At 41.0% G+C, this 22389-nt stretch overlaps 1 protein-coding gene across 5 annotated transcripts; it reads left to right on the forward strand.

Annotated features, from left to right (window-relative positions):
- LOC141511290 (BOLA class I histocompatibility antigen, alpha chain BL3-7-like) lies at nt 1-20835 on the forward strand. 5 transcript variants are annotated; one of them, XM_074220533.1, is made up of 8 exons: nt 1-154; nt 11376-11463; nt 12106-12384; nt 12479-12757; nt 12975-13259; nt 13367-13471; nt 20013-20042; nt 20218-20835. In XM_074220533.1, exons 1-8 carry the CDS (start codon nt 92-94, stop codon nt 20340-20342), a joined length of 1254 nt encoding a protein of 417 aa, XP_074076634.1. In that variant the 5' UTR covers nt 1-91; the 3' UTR covers nt 20343-20835. The 5 variants fall into 5 exon arrangements, with proteins under 5 accessions (XP_074076634.1, XP_074076638.1, XP_074076628.1 ...); XM_074220537.1 differs by lacking the exons at nt 1-154; nt 11376-11463 and having other exon boundaries at nt 11918-12384; nt 20218-20261; nt 20628-20835; XM_074220527.1 differs by lacking the exons at nt 1-154; nt 11376-11463 and having other exon boundaries at nt 11918-12384.
- The last annotated feature ends 1554 nt before the right edge of the window (nt 20836-22389 follow it).

The raw sequence follows: 22389 nt of genomic DNA on the forward strand, positions 1-22389 counted from the left end.
GCCGGGCCATTCTGCCCAGTTACCGTGACGTCCGAGGATCTCCACTGGCGACTGGCGGCGGAGCCCGGGGCCAGCCAATCAGAAGTTAAGGATGAGCTTGGGCACCGAGCTCTGTCCTTCCCTGCGGTGCTGGCGCTGCCGGAGCCCTGGGCAGGTGAGGAGAGACGGGCATTCCAGGGCGCCCTGGAGCCTGGACGGAGCGTGGGGGGCGCGGCTTGCCAGCCCCGGGCCAGGGCGGGTTTCCTCGGTACCGGCCCGTTAGGATCAGGGGGTGCTGGAAGGGAGAAGCCGGGAAGGAGGGGGGTGTCCAGCTGTCCAGCCGGGAGGGGGGAGGAGAGGCTTTCCTATGGGGGTGTTGGGAGGCGTTCACCGCAGCGTCTGAAGCTACCAGCGCGTGGCTGGCATTGCAGCAAAGCGTGGCCCGGGCTATCCCGGCTGCACGCTCTCTCTAGTAACACTGGAAAGGCATGCTAGAGCTTTTAGACATTTCTCCGTCTACTTCCGCTCCCTCCCCTTTAATTGCGGACTTGTGAAGTGATAGGCGTCTATCTAATTCAATCTTAAAGCAAAAATAGCTCTGAAAATGAGAATTTCTCAAAGCTAAGTTGGTATTTGGCGGCTAGGTGGCGCAGTGGATAAAGCACCAGCCTTGGAGTCAGGAGGACCTGGGTTCAAATCCGCTCTCAGACACTTAACAATGACCTGGCTGTGTGGCCTTGGGCAAGCCACTCAACCCCATTTGCCTTGCGAAAAAAAAAAGCTAAATTGGTATAAAATTTACTTTTAGGCATCATAAATTAAGCCCACCAAGTTCTTCTTATGCAGTAATTCCCAAATACGGCAGAACTTCCAAATCCACCTTCCTTGCCCCTCCAGGGTGTTTACAAAAGGAAGGATCAGTTCCTTTAAGATGGAGAATAACATTTCATTTACTCTTATCAGAAGTGACAAAGTGTGCTAAGGCCTTAAGATTTATTCAAATGCATTTTTTCTTTGGTCACCTAGAGGGTTTATTTGAATACTACTGAACAATTTCCTGTCTTTCTTCACTTTATGTAAATATATTCTTAGAAAGTACATCTTTGACAACTTAAATTATAAAATTACTCCCCATTTTGTGCAAGGATTTTGCTAGAATTTTACATCTGTCCCTTTTGCAATAGGATTAGACTTTTTATTCTATTCTCCCTATAGAACCTTTAAAGTGACTCCCAAGAACTCAATTCAGAAATGAGGTAATTAAGAAGCTAAAAGTTGATTGATGTCATCTCAAGAACCTGAAAAATGGGATGGGCTTAGGGGTGTTTATTGCCTTAAGTGGTGTAAGCTACATGGTCAGTGCAGAAGGAATATTTAAACATTTTCCTGTCCAAATTGCCTCTATTATGTTCTCCAATAACTCCAATGAATAGATTCACAATTTTTCAGACAGACAACCTTGTCAAATTTCTCTCAAATATTGACTTTAAAGAGTGACATCACATGACTAACCCAATTCATTAGTAATTTAATTAAAATCGACTAAGCCAGGTGGCTGAACTTGTTAAATGTCCATCAGACTTCCTTACAGAAAATTCTTCATTAAGATTTATGACCAGATGGTTCTAAATATCCTTTTGATCATTGCAATATTTACTTTGTTCCTAGCAATCATAGGAAATGTATAAGTCATAGTCAAAAAAAATCTTTGGTTACAATAAGCAATAATAATACATAAGAGATTTAGTTTTCCTTCCTTCCTTCCTTCATTCTATTAGTTTTCAGCACAAGTTTAAACTCCCAATTATCGACCAATATTTCTTAATATTAGAACATTTATGAACATCACAATATCATAATTCAACTTAAGCATTTTTCAACTTAAATCCTTTCCAATTAATACAATATATGTACTTAGTAATGCATTAAAAATCAAACCTTATGGTATCTGATGAATAAGGTGACCATATACCTTTAATACTTCTCTTAATTTATATAATCCTGTTCCTTTTCCCTTCAAAACTTCCAATTTGAAAGAGATAAGAGGGGAGAGAGATAAAAAGATAAAAAGATAGCCAAAGAGGGAGAGGCTGCTCAGTCAAAGTTTAAGAACTAAATGGGCAAGTATTAAAAACAAAACTGTCCATGTAAATTGCTATCCTTCCCATGTAAAAACAAAAAGGTATTGTTTTCTGGGATGAAGAGGAATGGAAAAAAAGAACCTGCATAGTGATCACTGTATAGAAGGAAGAATACGAGATGGCAGGGTTGGGGTTGGGTACCACTGGAGACCCAGGCAAGACAATAAGCTGAAAATAGTATTGTCCAAGAATAAGAGAAAGAAGGGACATTTTAAAAGCTCAGAAATTTTGGGGAAGGATTTTTTAATTCCTTTTTTTTTTGTTATTCTCCAGAAGTTTGCACTGTGTCTTCCCTGGTTTCCTGCAGTAATGACAAACCCTTGCTACTTGATTCTCAGACTGGTTACTAGTAACATGTGGATTTTGGATAGGTGTGGTTTATCTTCTTGAGCTGCAGAGTTTACACTGACTCCCTTCTCTCCTGGACATTGTCCTCTCCCGGAGTTGCAAAAGTCTGTCCTTGCTGAGCAGTTAGTTCATCTATGAACTGGGGATCCTTAGCATGCCATTCTGGCTGGATAATGTTAATATTCAGTGACAGAGAAGCTTGAAGATTGTAAACAAAGTAAGAGAGAAACTGTGAATCCTCCTCCTTCCTGTTCACATATTAGACCAGAATTTGCATCAAAGCCTCTGGTAGATGAACAAAAAAATGAAATATTGTTTCACCTTGTTTTTGAATAACAGTTTTGATTTGTGAAAAACCACTGGTTGGAGAAAAGCAAGTGGGGTAGCCTCTATTAAACCATCTCCCAAAGCTTGAGTAATGATACTGTTGATCTGTAGAAGCTACCCAATCTGTCTCCTGAAATGCCTCAAAAGTACCATTACCTTTGGCCTCTCTGAACCAGTTCTTTGCCTCCCCTTTTCCAGCTAAGGCTACAGTTATCTGGCAAATGTCTGGGATCCCAAGGCAATAGGACTGCAGAGTAACTTTAAATTGATCCCTAGAGACTATTGGAGCTTGACAGGGGTCGGGGATCTCTCTTTTTAAAGCCTACAATTCACTGGCCCATGCCTTGAATTTATACAATATAAAGCGTAATATCAGATATAACTTGTCCTTCTTCATCTGTAGTTAGAATGGTCTGAGGGAATAAGTTTAAATAATTAATTAGTTCTTGGCTGTAAGAGTAAGAACTATTGATAACTGCATGTGATAAAAACAAAGGCATAAAAAGGAAAGTTCATTAGAAAGAATAAATAGTCTGAAATATGGTTAAACAGAAAGTATATTAAAAATAATAAAAAGGAAACAAAATGGATTTTGTAAGACATGAGAAAAGAATAGAAAAGGTTAAAAGGGAAATGGAAGTTATGATGTCTTGAATTTTCTGGAGAAAGATCATCTTAAGCATGTGAGGGAGGTGAGGGAGGTATGAGTAAGTTGTAAAAAGGATAGCTGCAAGCTATATGTATGTAATATATCTATATATGTATCTAATGTGTGCATTTTATAAGTAATATAATGTATATATAAATCATAAGGCAAGTTATGGAATCTTTCTCGGAGTGTGGACCCAGATTTGAAATAGTTTAGGTTTTGCTCATCTTTGGAGTACATTGAATGCAAGCATTTTGAAACTGAGCATAGTGCTAGTTTGTTGTTTTCTCATGAAATAATCAGGTATTTGGTTTCAGAAAAAAGAATGGAAGTTAAAAATGTTATTCTGATATTAACTGATATTATTAAATTTCAGAGCATAACTCCTTGTTAGATCATTTTTTAAAGTTTTTTTTGCAAGGCAATGGGCTTAAGTGACTTGCCCAAGGTCACACAGCTGGGTCATTATTAAATGTCTGAGGCTGGATTTGAACTCAGGTCCTCCTGACCCCAGGGCCGGCGCTCTATCCACTGTGCCACCTAGTCACCCCCCATCATTTTTTAAAATATAAGTAACTTTGTTTCAGTTAGAAACTATGGAAAGGGGGAAAGGGGGCAACTAGTTGGCTCAGTAGATAGAGCACTGGCCCTGGAGTCAGGAGGACCTGAGTTCAAATGCAGCCTCAGACACTTAACAGTTACCTAGCTGGGTGACCTTAGGTAAGTCACATTAACCCCATTGCCTTGAATTAAAAAAAAAAAACTACAGAAAGAAAGGGGTTGGGGTTTTTTTGATTTAGTTTTTAAATGGGTTAAAAAAAAGAAAGGAATATGTGACTTAAAGTTTAAGATTTGGATTGATTTAATCTAAATTGTAGTCCTGGAAGGAAAAAAGAACAGGACTACCTGAATGAAGAAATTTAGAGTTTAAGCTATACAATCACTTTTATATAGAAAACTATATATATATATATATATATATATATATATATTATATGCATGCATATAAGTTGAGTTTCTGTGTAAGGTAATCTGACAACACTGAATTAAAGAGTTTTCAAGTATCTTTTAATGATATTGTAACACTGAGAAACATTGCTCAATAATTCTATCTATTATGATTGTCAGTAAGGATAAAATCTCTTATGTATTTATGAAGATTTTGTGATTGTCCTTTTAACATCAAGATGTTTCGTGTTTTTCAAAAGAGAAACTCTTAGAAAAAGGATTTTGTCAAAGTTATTTTTTCTGATTTGTACAAAGCCCACTAAATTTTCAAAGCTATTAGCCAATCTCTTGCAACAATGTGATGATACTGCTTGCAGCCATGATAGAAAAGGTTTTATTTTCCAGGTTTCTTTTTGTGAATCATTTTGTCATTGGGTTAATATTTACAGCACTTAAATTACTGTAATATTTGCAAGTAGAAAACTTCTTGTCGTTTGAGCTAGATTTGTTGCCAGTGTATGGCGTAAGAGCTATGTTGGTAGTTTGAAATTCTCATGGAGAAGATTAAAGTCCTGGAGAATATCATTTTATTTTTGAAAATGATATGAGTGTGTTTGGGTAGTAGTGAATAAACTTGGGAAACAAAATGTAGAATCCATTAAACTGAGAAGATAAGTTTTCAGTGTAGGAATATGCTTAGTAAAGGGTAATGATTCATGTCATCTTATTTGGAATCTAATGTATGTTCTTGGTTACATCTGGATTTTGGTACATCTGTAGAGCTACGTGCAAATTATTTGAACATTACCTAATGTTGTTCTAATTGTGTGTTTTTCTTTAGGTTTTTTTTTTTTTTTTTGCAAAGCAAATGGGGTTAAGTGGCTTGCCCAAGGCCACACAGCTAGGTAATTGTTAAGTGTCTGAGACTGGATTTGAACTCAAGTACTCCTGACTCCAGGGCAGGTGCTCTATCCACTGTGCCACATAGCCACCCCTGTTCTAATTGTTTTAAAAGGATTCTGGAAGCAATGATTTATTGCTCAAATTTATTTGAACATGGCTAATATAATTTGTGATCCTCTCTTGTTGTGCCAATGTGAGATTATAATTGGTGTTTGATCTCTGTGAGCTGAACTCACCTGAATTTCTGATTAATTGGAATTTGCTATTTAAGACCTTATAGGGCTGTTCAATTGACATTCTTTTGTCTGACTTCAGATATGATCCGCCCAGGAATTACTATTGGGTCAATGTTGTTTTGATGCCTGCCACTTTATGGGGGTTGGATTAGGACACTGCAAGTGACAGGCTCATTAGCACCAGATTATCTCAGGGCATTTGACCAGCCACATGAGCTCTGCCTAGAAACTGACAATTAAATAAATGATAGCATTTCCCCCCCTTTTTATGTCCCTGATCTTTATGGTAAATTTCTATAATCATATCAGGTGATGAATGTTAAAATCAAGTGCTAAAATTTATGCCATTTTCTAACAACCTACTAGGCTAGTATTTAGCTTTGACATCTGATGTCAGTCATGTGTTGTTATCATCTATGTTAAAATATTTTGAAGAGAAAAATATATCATTCAGGTAAATATTTTTGATTTATTTTAAATACTAACAAAAGTTTTATATGCAAAATCACTCTTTGTTCTAAAGGGATGATCAAATATACATGCTACAAGCTCAAAATTAATTTAGTAGATTTTTAAAGAATTCACTTTTTCAGTGGAATTCTCATTTTTATGAAAGTTTAGAATCCACCAAATAGGGAAATTGAATCAATAAATGAATAAGAAAATGTGGAAAAGAAAACTAATTCAATTCTGGAAATTTTCCATTTGTAAATAAGGTCAATATGGGACAATTGGCAAATCAAAGAGGTTCCGAAATATGAATTTAGATCTATTTAAAATTTTAAATTGAGATATTTCTTTTTACTGAAAGAAAGACATCTACAAGTGATCTGAAGGTACTTGGAAAAGCCTGGTCATTGACAGACTCCAGAAATACAGAAATGGACCAGAAGTTGATGTTCTTGTTTACATTCTTCTGTCTTGATTGGTATGGATTATTTCATCAAAGGGGCCTGCCCCCTTTGGATCTCAGCTTTCCTCTCGATTCTGTGAATGTATTGTCCATCCTTATGCTCCTCACCCTATGGATGAACCACATGTTTGATGCATGCCCATTCTTCTAGTGACCCTAGGTGATGAAGAGAAGCTATCTCTCTCTCCAATATGACCCTCATCTCTTCTCTGCACCTCTTTAGTTGATCTAAAACTGTGATCAAAATGGGAGATGATGTTAAGCATAATAATTTTGGAAAACTATAATTCTGGTTAAAAAATTAATTTTTAAAAATTTTTTGCAAGGCAATGGGGATTAGTGGCTTGCCCAAGGCCACACAGCTAGCTAATTCTTAAGTGTCTGAGGCTGGATTTAAACTCAGGTACTCCTGACTCCAGGGCCGGTGCTCTATCCTATGCCACCTAGATGCCCCCCCAAAATTAATTCTTTTAGAAAATGTTCAATCTTCAGATATCCAGTTAGTATGAAATTAAGGCTCCTAGTATCTTTTCTTTTTTTAAAATTACATATTCAGGAAGACAATGATCAGGATGGTGGGAGACTTGTCCTGACAGACAGTAGGAGAAAACAAGAGAGCAGTTAGGATTGTTCAAGGATGATCGTGTTTGAGGAGCAGTTTGGGCAATTGTACTGTGCAACTTTCATGATCCAATCACAAAAGGAGGTTATTGATTTTCTCTTTTCTTGAATTCCGTGTAAAAAATCAACTCTTTCCAGTTGAAGGTTTGGCCATTTTTCTTAATGGCCTCCACCTTAAGGTTTAGAATTAAGATCTTAGAGAATACAACCTAAAAATCTCTAACCTATATTTTCTGTCATTTTAGTTTAACCCTATATTTTTAGGGCTTTTACACATTTAGGGTTGATAACACTTACCAAATGTAATAATCCAACATAAACCTGAGAGTTTCTAATTGTATTTTTTCCTAAATTGTTAATTTGCTATAGGCAAAGAGGGGCTTCTATTTCTTCTCTCTCCTTACTTGTTCCTTTACAGAGTTGTATCTCTCTTCTTTGTTCTGCCGATCCTTTCAATTCAATCTCTGCTTCTCCTTGAGTATAACAGCTAGAAAAATCTTCTAAAATTATCACATCTAATCCTTTCATTTCAGAGCTAAGGAAATCTAGCCATTAAGTGATTCACCCAAAGTCACAGTCCCTATGACTTTTTCATCTGTTCTTCAATTTCATTTTCATTCTTGAGCTTGATTCCAGGGTTGGAAACTTGAAAAAAGTTGCAAATATTAGTTGCAGAACTGTTTTTCAGTGACAAATCAAACATATCCTCAGTCCTGTCATGAAAATCTCCCAGTGTTTCTGTCTCTCCCTCTCCCTTCCAACACTAGCTCAGGGTCCAGCCATCTATGCACCAGATCAAATGATTGCTATAAGTGACCTTGGGAGACCAAAGGGCTCAAAAAGTAAATTGAGGTCCACTGGAATGGAAGCTGAAAATAGGAGTTGAACATAGGAGTCATCCTTAGTCTTTAATATAAACTATCTCTTTCTTGTTCTCAGCATAAAGGAGGTAATGATGGGACCCCAACTTTCTCTATTCTGTGTTTGAGATCCCACCCCCCTATTTCTCTGACTTCATTTTAGCTCCAAACTTATCATTTGGAAAAACTTGTTTGGAAACTTGTTAACAAGCCCTGTGCATCTTGTAATAAACATTTTCATTCTGTCTGATGGCCCCTCAGGTTTTCTCTTGAGGGTAGATAGATGCCCCCTAACTATATCCTTGCATCCTGCCTGCAGTTCCCTCAAGCCTCTTAAGTCCAAAGCCCCCCAACCACATCCTTGGCATGGGAAACACTTTTTGTTTACCCCCATCTTATTTAAGGACCCTATCCCAAACCCTCAGGGTTAATGCCCTTCCTAGCCTAGCCAGTAGAGCTTCAGTGTCTAGCCTACTTCTAACCCTCATGGTTAGTGTCCCCTCTAACTCCCTTGGCCTCAACTCCCTGAAATAAAACTTGTCAACCCTAAAACATTTAAAATGCAAGGTCAAAATAATGACAGAAAGTATGGATTAGACATTTTAAAGTTTTATTCTCTAAGTTCTTACCTCTAACCTATAGGTGGAGGCCATTAAGAAAATGACCATCCTTGAATTGGAAAAGGGTGATTTTTATACAGAAACAGAGATTAGGGAAAATTATTAACCTCCTTTTGTGGTTTGATTATGAAAGTTGTACAATATTACATTGCCCAAACTACTTCTTAAAGATCATCATCCTTTTTAAAAAATTTTTTATTTATTTAAGGCCATGGGGTTAAGTGACTTGCCCAAGCGGACACAGCTGAGCAATTATTAAGTGTTTGAGGCTGCATTTGAACTCAGGTCCTCCTGACTCCAAAACCAGTGCTCTATCCACTGCCCTACCTAGCTACCCCAAGACTATCAACCTTGTACAAAGCTCTCTGGATCTTCTAATGTCTCTTTTCCGGAAGGACAAACATCCCCCCGCCCCCATTCCAACAAGGGTCTTCCTAAGTATCTAATTATTAAGGGAGTAGATACCCAGGAGTCTCAAGTTCCTATAGTTTGGCAGCATACATGATATGAAGGCTAAGTACTCTCTGAAGAAAAGAATCTTTTACCAGGATTTTAGTTTTGAGAATCTTATACTCTGACAAATTTTCCTTGAGTGAGAGACAGTCTGAGTCTGTGAACTCCTTTCTCAAGGTGCCTCTGCTCCACCTCCTCCATCAGTAACAGCACTGGTCCTACCTGTCTGATGTATAAATTGGGAAATTTGCCCTCCCTCATTCCTAAGACCTTTGAAGGTGGTTGCTAAGTTTATCTACTGGTTTTCTAATATTCTGTTTCCTCTCTTGCCCCCACTCCCATCTAACATGTGAAGATTTTATTTTTCTTATTACTGTCAAAAGTGACTGATTTTAAACTTATAATCGCTGTAACTGGAAATTCCCCCACTTCAGAAAGTAGTGTTTTTTTAAGAACACTGAAATTAGGGAACAGTGAGGGGTCCAGTCAGAGACACCAGAGTACCTCCTGGTGCTTGGAGATGACTCCCTAAATTGAATACCAAAACAAGGGCTTGCCTCCTCCTCCTCTCAGAAGCCCCTGTAGTCCAGATTGTTCTGGAAAGCCTTCTAGAAACCCAAGAGATGACATTGGTCTACTGGTGGATCTAACTGCCACAAGTCTCTCCTCACTCTGGTCCCACCTTTCCTATTCTTAAACTTTATTTCCCTTCCACCACCCCACCTGCCTCCTTGGATCCAGGGTCTTTGACCTCCTCAAAGGAAACACCTCATCTCCCCAAGAACAGAATGTTCTGCCTCTTCATCTACATCTCCTGATTTCCAAAACAACAGCCAGGCAAACTGGGAAACCATGTCAATGCTCTAACCCTTGTTGCCTGGACCAATTCAATCTTGGGGACAGTTTCTCTGCTTTTTTTTGGAAAATCTAGCCCATCCTACATGAAAGGGAGCCAAACAGGCATTGCCCTGAACTCACTTATGACCTTTCATCCCTCCCTGCATATGTCCTGTGTACAGGACAGCCTTCTGGATCTCTTTGTACTGAGGCCTGACCCTGGGCAGGGAGCAGCAAAGGGCCAGGAGCCTTTCCTGGGTAGCAACTGAGGTGGGATAGGAGGAGGTCACCCTCCAAAGGATCTTTCCTTGTGTGTTGGGGGGGTCATAGGAGGGAGAGGCATCCCCACAGGCTGTTTCCTTCAGGGTCCCTAGAGGCTTGGGGGCTGATTGTAGGAAGTCAGGAGATATTTCTTAATTACCTATTGTACGGCAGTGTCCATGTGGCAGGGACTGAATGGTGGGGACAGAAATACAAATAAAAACATATAGTTCTGGCCGGCTAGGTGGCGTAGTGGATAAAGCACAGGCCTTGGAGTCAGGAGTACCTGGGTTCAAATCCGGTCTCAGACACTTAATAATTACCTAGCTGTGTGGCCTTGGACAAGCCACTTAACCCCATTTGACTTGGGAAAAAACCTAACCCCCCCAAAAAAACCCATATAGTTCTCCCCAAGTGGTTTACAGCATCATGGGAGTAGATATTCTGCAAAAGGACATAACCGGGCTGTGAATGGAAGGAAGGGCAGAGGGGAAGGTGGCCAGGGAGGGGCAGGATGGAGAGGGATTAAGGTCTTCACTCACTAGGGCAGAGTAATCTATTTTACCCTAGAGGAAAATAGAGGAAGGGGCACTGGGGAGGGGAGGGGGCTGTAGGTGAGGATAGTTAGACAGAACTCACTTTTCAGGAGGGACAGGGAGACGGGAGAGAGGGAATAGAATAAACGGGAATGGGGGGAAGGATGGAGGGCAATAGTTAGCAATCGAACTATGAGAAAAAATATGGAAGCAAAATTTTCTGATGGAATTACTATAAAGAATGCGACCCCCCACAGCCAGAGCTGATGGTGTCAGAATGCACCCCGAAGCTCCCTGTTCTTTTCTCACTTTATTTTTCTTGAGGTCTCTGTGTGTGTGTGTGGGGAGGGGGGTTATGTTTCCTTTTACGAGGGGACTACTGTAGTGATGTGTGTCCTGGCTGCCCTTTTGCACCCACACCCACTCCCACTGGGGGGGCGGAGACTGGGCTCCTCTTTGGCTCTGAATCAGACTGGGCGCCCCAGATCTGGGTGTTTCTGAAGCTAGGATGGGAGGGAGGGCGGCTCCGGCCCCGCCCCGGGTCCCAGGCCGCTCCCGGACAAAGCCAGAAAGATGAAGGGACAGAAGCCGGGGGTTATCAGTATCACTTCAGCGCCTGTTGATGGACCCCATTCTGCCCGGTTACCAGTGACGTATACAGCTGTTTCCTATTGGGCGGCAGAGACTCGGCGCAGCCAATCAGAAGTTACGGATGGGTGGTAGCCGGGCTTGTGTTTTTCTAGGATGCTGGCAGAGCACCTTGGAGCCTGGAGTCGGTCCTGCTCTTTCTCCACCTGTTGGGGGCCCTGGGGCTGCCTGTGACCCGGGCAGGTGAGGACACCGGGGAGTCATCAGAGGGGGGGGGGTCCCAGAAAACTCTTCCAGCCCCGGGCCAGGGAGGGTTTCCCGGAACTGGCCCCTTAGTCTCAAGGTGGGGTTGGGGGGGGGGGGGGGGCTGGAAGGGAGAAGGAGGAAAGGAACCTGGGGGAGGAGAGCATTAGTAGGGGTGTGAGGACAGGGGGCCTTGAGATGGAGGTGCCAGGAGAGTGGATGGGGGCATCAAGGAGGAGCAGAGCTGCCTGGGGGCGCTCTCTGGACCCCAAATCCCACATCCAAGAGCAGGGCGAGAACCCGGAGCAGCTCTGATAGAGGAGTGGGAGGGCAGTGAGGGGCTGGTGAGGACTCCCGATTCGGGGGGTCGCTGAGGGGGAGGAGTGTGAGCCCCAGGAATAGGACCTAGAGGTGGGGGGCGAGGACTAAGAGGGGCGTATTTTTTATCTCAACGCGGTAGAATGGGGAGAATCACGAGCGCCCTCTCAGTGCCCCCAACAGCCTCGGGGGCGGCGGGATTTGGAATCCGGGGGTCCTACAAGGATCACCATCCCCCCTTCCCCGCCCCGAGCTTGGCCGCAGACTCCGGGGTCGGGTCGGGCGGATCCTACCCGGAGCTGGGGCCCCGTCCCCTCCCCTCAGACTCTCACTCCCTGAGGTTTTTCTACACCGCCTGGACCCGGCCCGAGCTCGGGGAGCCCCGCTTCGTGGCCGTGGGCTACGTGGACGATGAGGAGTTCGTGCGCTTCGACAGCGACGGCCCCAATCCGAGGGCGGAGCCGCGGGCGGCGTGGATGGAGCGGGTGGTCCTGGTGGACCCCGAGTACTGGGAGCGGAACACGCGGGTCGGGTGGAAGAACTCGGAGCTGTACGGGGAGAAGCTGGGGGCCCTGCGCCGGGATCTCAACCTTAGCCGGGGCGGTGCGTGATGGGGACCAAGGGGGGAGGAGTGGCCATGGGGTCATCTCCCGTCGCCCCCGGCCACGCTGACCTCGGGCTGGGGGCCGGGGTGCAGGCGTCCACACTCTCCAGTTCCTGCACGGCTGCGAGGTCTCCCCCGACGGCCGCCTGCAGCGCGGCTTTTACCAAGACGCCTACGACAGACAGGAAGACGTTGCCTCGGATGTCAAGACCTGGACGTGGACCTGGACAGTGTTCGTGCCCCAGCTGGAGATCTCCAAGCACTCGTGGGAGGAGGAGAGCGAAGCTGAGAGGAGGCTCTGTCTGCAGGAGGAGTGTGTTCAGTGGCTGCACAACTACCTGGAGATGGGGAAGGAGGCGCTGACCAGGACAGGTACCGCCAGCCCTGCCCCAGTGTGCTCTGCATTCAAGGCCCCCACCGACCCTTCTCTCCCACCCCAGCAGCCTCAGCCCCAACGCAGACCTCCAGGGAAACCCTGGTACTTTAGGGTCTGGATGGCGGCTGGTTTCACCTCACCCCATCTAGTCTTGTGACCTTGGAGGGGAGGGCAAAGGGAGAGTCTGACGATACCTCTGACCTTTGCCCCCAGACCCTCCTTCTGTCCGAGTGACCCTCAGTGACACTGCCCACCATGGGAAGGTCACCCTGACCTGCCGGGCCCAGGACTTTTACCCTGCAAAGATCTCTCTGACTTGGCTGAGGGATGAGGAACAGCTCCAGGACACGGAATTCATTGAGACCAGGCCTGGGGGAGACGGAACCTTCCAGAAGTGGGCAGCTGTGGGGGTGACCCCAGGCCAGGAAGGGAGATACACCTGCCAAGTACAACATAAGGGACTGGCTGAGCCCCTCACCCTGAAATGGGAAAACAATAGTGAGTGGAAACTGGGATGAAGAGCAGAGGGAGGTGGAGTGACTGGGGGGAGTTGGGGAAGGGCTGAGGGACTCTCAGGTCACTCTCAACTCTCAGTTCCATTTTAGAGACATCATCTTCATCCACCTGGACCATCCTGGGGGTTACAGTTGGGGTCTTCCTCCTCCTCCTCGCTGTTGCTGTAGTTGTATTCTGGAGGAAAAAGAACTCAGGTGGGCAGGTCTGGGGGGGGTGGTCACCAGGGAGTGGGCACCATGGAGATTTTGGCTCCCCCTAGCCTGGCAGCTTGTCCTGTCTCTAAGTCCTTTCTCTATTTTAGGGACTGTTAGGTCTAAGATGCTAGATGAACAGATCTGTGAATAGAATATTCTTTTTCTGGGGGACACCCTGCAGATCTCACAGGATGGCTGAGATTGGAGGTGGGAAGGGAAGAGGGGAATTGCTTCAGCCGCACATCAGAAATGAATATGGGGATTTCTGCCAAAGGACCTGAGTATCCCCCAGTGGGGAATTGTAGACCAGCCTAGAAAACCCATGGATGTGGGGAATGGTCCATTTCTGGCCCCTCTTTACTTTTCTTTTTTATTGACATTTTATTTTTCCAAATATATGTTATGAAAGTTTTTCAACATTTTTCAACATAGGTATCTTTTTAAGTTACAAAATTTCCTTCCTCCCTACCTTCCCACCCCCTTCCCCTCAGGGGCAAACAATGAGGTTAATATTAACAATATTGTGCACACATATTTGTGTTAAACATGTTTACAGATTAGTCATTTTTAGTATGAAGAAGTAGGATTATGGGAAAGTCATACATAAGAGAAATTTTTAATAAAGTGTTCATGAGATTTGGAAGGGTTTTGTTTTAGTTTTGGGGTTTTTTGTTTTGTTTTGTTTTTCTTCCTCTGGATGGAAATAGCATTCTTCATAGCCATTCTAATAGGGTTGTTGCAGCTCTCTGGACTGCAGGGAAGAGCTGCTTCCATCAGGGTTGTCCATTTTACAATGCTGTTAATGTGTACAATGTTCTCTTGGTTCTGCTCCCTTCACTCAGCATCAGACCCTGCAATTCCTTCCATGCTTTTCTAGATTCTGACCATTTATGGTTTCTTATAGAACGGTAGTATTCCATAATATTCATATACCACAGCTTGTTTTGCAATTCCCCAATGGATGGGCATCCCCTCAATTTCCAATTCTTTGCCACTATAAAGAGAGCTGCTATGAATATTTTGGAACATGTGGAACTTTTCCCATTTTTTATGATTTCTTCTGGGTATAGGTCTAGAATTGGAATTGCTGGGACAGAGGATATGAACATTTTATTGCTCTTTGGACAGAGTTCCATATCGCTCCCCAGAATGGTTGGATCCCTTCACAACTCCACCCTCAATGCATCAATGTTCCAATCTTCCCACAACCTCTCCAACATTGATTTTCCCTTTTTGACATCTTAGCCAATCTGATAGATGTGAGGTGGTACCTCATAGTTATTTTAATTTGCATTTCTTTACTCAATAATATTTGGACCATTCTTTCATCTGATTATATATAGTTTTAATTTCTTCATTTGAAAACTATCTATTCATAACCTTTGACTTTATCAATTGGTGAATGACTTATAACCTTATAAATCTGATGAAATTCTCTATATTTTAGAAATGAGACTTTATCAGAACTCCTAGTTTTGAAGATTGCTTCCCAACTTTCTGCTTTCCTTCTAATTTTGACAACATTGATTTTATTAGTGCAAAACCTTTTAAATTTAATATAGTCAAAATCATTCATTTTACAGTTGTTTGGTCACAAATTTGTCCCCTTTCCATAGATTTGATAGAGTATTTCTTAATTTCTTAATTTCTATTAATTTATCTATGGTTTTGCCCTTTATGTTTAAATCCTGTACCCATTTTGACTTTATTTTGGTATAGGATGTGAGATGTGGGTTTATGCCTAGTTTTTGCCATACTATTTTCCAGTTTTCCCAACATTTGTCAAATAGTGAGATCTTATCCCAGAAGCTGATGTCTTTGTGTTTGTCAAACAGTACCTTGCTATAGTCATTTACTGCTGTTTCTTTTGAACCTATCCCAATCCACTGATCCATGACGCTATTTCTTAACCAGTACCAGGCAGTTTTGATGACTGCTGCTTTATAGTGTAGTTTTGGATGTGGTAGAGTTAAGCCACTTTACATTTTTTCCCATCAGTTCCCTTGTTGGTCTTGATATTTTGTTGCTCCAGATGAATTTTGTTACTATTTTTCCTATTATGGTAAGATAGTTATTTGGTAGTTTGGTGGGTATGGCACTGAATAAGTAATTTAATTTGGGTAGAATGATCATTTTCATTGTATTAGCTTGATCAAACCATGAGCAATTGACATTTTCCAGGTATTTAGATCTGACTTTATTTAGATAAGAAGTGCTTTATAATCGTCTTCAAACAGTTCTTGGGTTTGTCTTAGGAGGTAGATTCCCAAGTATTCAATGTTGTCTACAGTTACTTTAAATAGAATTTCTCTTTCTGTTTCTTGCTCTTGGACTTCGTTGTTCATATATAGAAATATTGATGATTTATGTGGGTTTATTTTATATCTTGCGGTTTTGCTGAATTTGTTAATTGTTTCAAGGAGTTTTTTAGATGATTTTTCTCGGGTTCTCTAAGTATAACATCATATCATCTGCAAAAAGCGAAAGCTCTGCTTCCTCATCGCCAATTCTGATTCCTTCAATTTCTTTTTCTTCTCTTATTACTAAAGCTAACATTTCTAATACTGTATTAAGTAGTAATAGTAATAATGGGCATCTTTGTTTCATCCCTGATCTTAGTGGAAATGCTCCTACTTTATCCTCATTGAATATAATATTTCTTGATGGCTTTAGATAGATACTACTTACTATTTATACTCCATTTATTCCTACACTTTCTAGTTTTTTTAAACAGGAATGGATGATGTATTTTATCAAAGGCATTTTTTCAGCATCTATTGAGATAATCATAACATTCCTGTTGATTTTGCTATAGATATGTTCAATTATGTTAAATATTTTCCTAATGTTAAATCATCCCTACCTGACTGGTATAAATCCAACCCAATCATGCTTTATTATCCTATTAATAACTTGATGTAGTCTCATTGCTAAAATTTTATTTAAGATTTTTGCATCTATGTTCATTAGGGAGATTGGTCTATAATTTCCTTTGTCTATTTTGATTCTTCCTGGTAAACATATCAGTGCAATTTGGGTGTCATAACAGGAATTTGGCAGAACTCCTTCATCTATTTTTAAAAATATTTTATATAGAATAGGAAATAATTGTTCTTTAAATGTTTGGTAGAATTCACTTATAAATCCATTGGATCTGAAAACTTTTTCTTAGGGAGTTTATTTATGGTTCCTTCAATTTCGTTTTTTCTGAAATTGGATTATTTAAGTATCTTATTTCCTTTTCTGTTAATCTTAGTAGATCATATTTTTGTAAATATTCATCCATTTCATTCATGATATCAAATTTATTGGCATATAGCTTGACAAAGTAGCTCTGAATTCTCTCTTTTTTCCACCTCATTGGTAATTAGTTCATCATTTTTAATTTTGATAATGGTTATTTGGTCATCATCTTTGTGTTTTTTGGCTTTTTCATAAAACCAACTCTTAGTTTTATTTATTAGATCAATGGTTTTCTAGCTTTCCATTTTTATTAATCTCTTCCTTGATTTTCAGAATTTCTAATTTGGTATTTAATTGGGGATCTTTAATTTATTCTTTTTCTAACTTCTATAGTTGCATACCCAATTCATTGATCCCCTTTTTCTCTATTTTATTTATATAGCCATTTAGAGATATAAAGTTTCTCCTCAAAATTGCTTTGGCTGCCTCCCAAAAATTTTGGTATGGTGTCTCATTATCATTTTCTTGAATATAATTATTGATTGTTTCTATGATTTGCTGGTTTGACCCACTCATTATTTAAAATTTAGTTATTTGGTTTACAATTAGTTTTTGGTTTATCTTTCACTGACCCTTTATTACGTGTAATTGTTATTGTATCATGGTCTGAGAAGTATTCATTTATTATTTATGCCTTTCTGTGTTTGATTATAAGGTTTTTATTCTCTAGTACATGGTTAATTTTTGTATAGGTGCCATATATTGCCCAGAAAAAGCTATATTCTTTTCTATACCCTTTAAGTTTTCTCCAGAGGTCTATCATATATAACTTTTCTAAAATTTCATTCACCTATTTAACTTCTTTCTTTTTTATTTTGTATTTAGATTTATCTAGTTCTGAGAGAGGGAGGTTGAGGTCTCTCATTATTAAAGTTTTGCTGTTTCATTATTCACTCAACTTTCCTGTAGGAATTTGGATGCTATACCACTAGGTGCATACATGTTTAATAATGATATAACTTCATTACTTATGGTGCCTTTTTAGAAGGCACCTATGTTGCCCTTTTAGAAGATGTAGTTTCCTTCCTTATCCCTTTTAATGTGATTGATATTTGCTTTTCCTTTATCTGAGATCAGTATTGCTAACCCTGATTTTTTTTACTTCAGCTGTAGCATAATATATTTTTCGCCATCCTTTTTCCTTTACCCTTTGTGTATTTGTCTTCTTCAAATGTGTTTCTTGAAAACAACATTGTAGGAGTCTGCTTTTTAATCCCTTCTGCTATCCATTTAAATTTTATGAGACAGTTCATCCTATTCATATTTACAGTTAAGATTCCTAATTCTATATTTCCCTCCAAGTTTTCTTTCCCCATTTATATTTTTCTCTTTCTTTTTCTCTTATTCCCCCTCACCAAAGTTTTATTCCCTTTCTCTTTTAACTTTTATTTTGAAATTTAACTTTCAGTTTATTTTCACTTATACCTCTGACTTCTCTTTTATCAGTCTCTTTTCCCCTTATCTTTCTCCCCCCCCCTTCTTCTAAAGTAGGATAGATTTTTAAACCCAAATGGGAATGTATCTTATTCCCTCTCTGGGCCAAATCAATTGTATAGCATTTACTCAGTGTTCACACCCTTCCTTCTTTCCCTCTAAAATTATAAATCTTTGTACCTCTTCACCTGGTGCAGTTTATCACTTAGGTACTATTAATCAGATATCATCAATAACACCTTAATGCATTGATTGCTTGATAAGCTCAAAGTGCTATTAAGGTACCATCACAGATTGATTGATTGATTGATTGATTGTTTGATAAGCAGCATTCCTCAAAGTCACTAAGTACCCTCCCCTCTTCTGTCTCATTAGAAGTTCACTTTTCAAGAGTTATCAAGTTTTTTTTTTTTTTTTACCTTACCCCATTTTCAAATACACTGTAAGGACAAACAATCCTCAAAGTATCATCCAAAGCCAAATCATTTCATGAATTATTTGTACCTCTCCCCCCAAGCATGCTTTCTCACACACTCCCCCCCCCCCCCCAGGGTACTTAACCCCTTGTTAAGTAAAGTATGGGATTAAGAATAACCTTGACTTAATTAACTATAAGAATTTCAAAATGCTCTAGGTATTGGAGGTTCTGGAGCTCTCACTTCAGGACTTAAGTGAGACTTAATAAGATTGTAAATTATGGGAGACACTGTCAGGACTACCCAGCTTATGATGCCCCATCAGAGTAAGTGCTAAGATTTTTTCCGCACAGCAAATTTAAAGTAGGTCAGAGGATACTGAGACACTTAAGTTTAGAATAAACACTGCTTTTCAGCAGGGCTTTTTGTCTCAAACATTTGGACCTTTTTAATGGAGAGACAAGACCAAACATACCCATATCCTCTAACTCCAATCTCTTCAATTATATTTGACCCTTTAATTAACCTAAGGGAAGTACAATTTTTTGGTTTACAAAATATTTTTTAAAGATCTTCTATGAACTTTTAGATTTGAGTCCAATTCATAGATTCTTTTGAAACTTCCCTTCAGAGTAATTTTTCACTGATTTCTTCTTCCAATGTGGGATTGTTATCATCTTTATCTGCAAACTAGTTTTCCATAGTGAGCTCTCTTTTAGCTTTTTTGTTTATCTTTTCTGTTTGAACTCTACTCCTAGGGTATAGGGATTATAGATCCAAGGTTTTTGTGCTGGGACTGGAGTCTGATGCCTGCCTCGTGGTTGGCCAAGATATTGTCTCTACAGCCCAGGCCTTGCCTTTGCAGAGGTTTATTTCCCCCTTTATGTTTAGGTTCTGACTATGCAGTGGTTTGTTCCCAACCCAGTCCTGTCTTTTACCCTGATTTGTTTGGGGTTGGGACCCTCTTTGCTGGCTTGCTATCTAGCTTCCAGGATGTCTGCTGTTGTCAAGCTGTCAGGACCTGGACTGCACCTCCTATGGGCTTTCCCACTCTCCCACCTCCTGGGCTTTACTTCCCCTTCCCCCCCACCAAAGACAGACCTTCACTGAAGATCCTACATGGTGTCTACCATTGAAAACTTCTTTGGATCTTCTCTTTTTTCTTGGTGAGATCTGTAGTTTTAATGGCAGTATAAAGGCTTCATTTATCTTTGGTAGGGAAAAGCTCTGGGAGCATTTTAGGTCCACGCCACCATCTTGGCTGTGTCCTGGAAGTCACTTTGGTGCCTCTTTTCTTTCTTCCTCTTGGATCTACATGCTGGACTGGAGGGGAAGCCTGGGAGTACAGTTGTCTTTGCTATGTCTCCAAGACAAATAAGGGAACTTCTGAGACCTTAGTATAGTCTTCTCTCCTGTATCCCTTACTGGAAATGCCTTTTCTTTTTCAGGTAGAGGAGAGGCCTGTGGTCAGGCTGCAGGTAAGTGAAGGGGTGACGTGGAGGGGACAAGCCGTGGTAACTTTGGGACACTGTAAAGAAGAAAGCAGAGGAGAGCCCCCCTCCCTAGGAGCCTTTCTTGGGTTCTCTTCCCTTCCCATCCCCTGGTTCTGGAAAGTTTGTCCCTGACTGGGGTGTTTTCCTCTTTTGTCTACAGACAATGACCGTGCCCAGGGGACAGATGTCCCTCTCCAGTCATTGGTGAGACTTGGGGGGGGGTCCCCAAATGAGAGAGGAGCTAACATAAAACATAGTGGGAGGGTCTATGAGTGTTTGGGGTGAGGATTGGAAGGGAAGTGAGGCAGGTCCTTCAGAATGATGACATGTTTGAAGGCAGAGGTGATTTTGAGGATCTCCCCAATCTGTTTTTTCTTCCTTCACTTGAGAGAATTTCCTGTTACAAACCTGAGAAAGAAATTGAAGCTCCGATTCCTGCTTGTTCTGGTGGACCTTTGGCTTCTATCCCCGACCTTGGCCCCTGTTAGGAGTTGATATCATGAGAAGCACAAGAATTGGATTTTTTTGAGTGAGGGAGTGCTAAGTCTCTAGCCTCACTTTTTCCTCCAGAACCAGATGTATTCAGTGGCCAGGTCTGAAGAACTAGAAGACTAGAGATGTCCCAGGATGAGAGGTGATCAGAGTGAAGTGACCTGCCCTCTGGATAAGGGACAGACAGGACCATAAAAATCTGGGTTGGATCCCTACTCAATGCCAGTCTTCTCCAACTTGCTTGCCCAGTGAGCCCTGCTTGACTACTCTTCTATGTCTCTCTTTACCTACCATTTTCTTGTAACTTTTTAAAATAAATTTTTATTTTCTTTACACCCTTGGTTTCCTGAGTCTGTATAATAATTCCTCATAGGCAGAACTGAACTAAAGTAGCCAATGTCTACAATGGGTCCCTAGCACCCAGGTTCATCCTCAGCGCTGACTTCCAAGAGTCTAAATTTTCTTCATTTTGTTGTCATTTCCTCCATCCTTGTGTGTGTGTGTGTGTGTGTGTGTGTGTGTGTGTGTGTGTGTGTGTGTCCCTACTTTTCCTTTATTGTAGGAATCTTCCCAAGGGCTTCCTTGGATGGCCATTTCCCTAGGGATGACCTTGTCCCCTTTTAAAGTATCCCAGGATGGGAGCTTCTTTTCCCTCAATGGCTTGCCAGAAGCAGGTCAAATATCTTTCTTTTGCTATCTCTGATGCATAATGAGTTCATTGAAATAGGAGATATCTCTATTAGAAATGGAGTTACTTTTTTGACACTGAGCTCTAACCTCTGGGAGCCCAGAGGTTGACTTTCCCAGTTCTTAACAAGTACACCTGTCTCTGTGCAGGAGGGGCTGCTTCAGGAGGTTCCTCCTTGGAGGAACTGAGTGACCAACCTTTGTGGACCTTGTTATAGTGTAATTGCATCCTCAAGAAGGCTTTGGAACCAGAATAAAGTGTAGTTGGGGGAATATTTAACAAAGAAATGGAAATACAATAAAGCAGATGATAGTTCATTTGAAAAGTAAGTCAACATGTGGACAGACTTCAGAGATCCTTAAGTACATATTAATGGTTCCCATTTCTAGGTGGGTTCAGCTAGGTGAGGCTACAGTGGAAAGAGTGCAGGACCCAGAGTCAGGAGGACTCAGCTTTCTTAGTTCAAATATGGCCTCAGACACTTATTAGAATTGTGATCCTGGCACAGTGGATAGAGCACTGGCCCTTGAGTCAGGAGTACTTTAGCTCAAATCCAGCCTCATATACTTAATAATTACCTAGCTGTGTGACCTTGGACAAGTCACTTAACCCATTGCCTTGCAAAAACAAAAAAAATTGTGATCCTGGGCAGGTAATTTAACCTTTTCAGTATGTTCAGCTATAAAATAAGCTGGAGAAGGAAATGGCAAAGCACTCCAGTATCATTGCGAAGAAAGCCTTAAATGGTGCCCCAAATAGCCAGAAAGGACTGGAAAAATGACTGAATAACAACAAAATATCTATGCTGTTATTATGATGATGATGATGATTTTTATTATTTTGGTTTCCTACTCAGCATCTTAAACTCACTCAATGCATTTCCTTGTTTCCCTGTTGAACTAAATGTATTTCCACTCCAAAACTTTTGTTAGATCAGCTAAGAGTACTATTCATGGGCTGTTGCTTCTTCTCAAACCATCTCCATATTTCTATAATAAATTGAGTTTGGTGGAAATAGATATTGAATTTTACCTTCCTTTTTGATGCTCAGGGCCAGCAATGTGGACTAATCAATGTTTATGGATTAAGGGACTGACTGGTCCAGGACTGGACCCAAGTCCAGCTTCCATCTCAGTCTCTCTATTCTGGTCT

The sequence above is a fragment of the Macrotis lagotis genome, chromosome 1 (assembly GCF_037893015.1).
Source record: "Macrotis lagotis isolate mMagLag1 chromosome 1, bilby.v1.9.chrom.fasta, whole genome shotgun sequence".
Classification (NCBI taxonomy): Eukaryota; Metazoa; Chordata; class Mammalia; order Peramelemorphia; family Peramelidae; genus Macrotis; species Macrotis lagotis.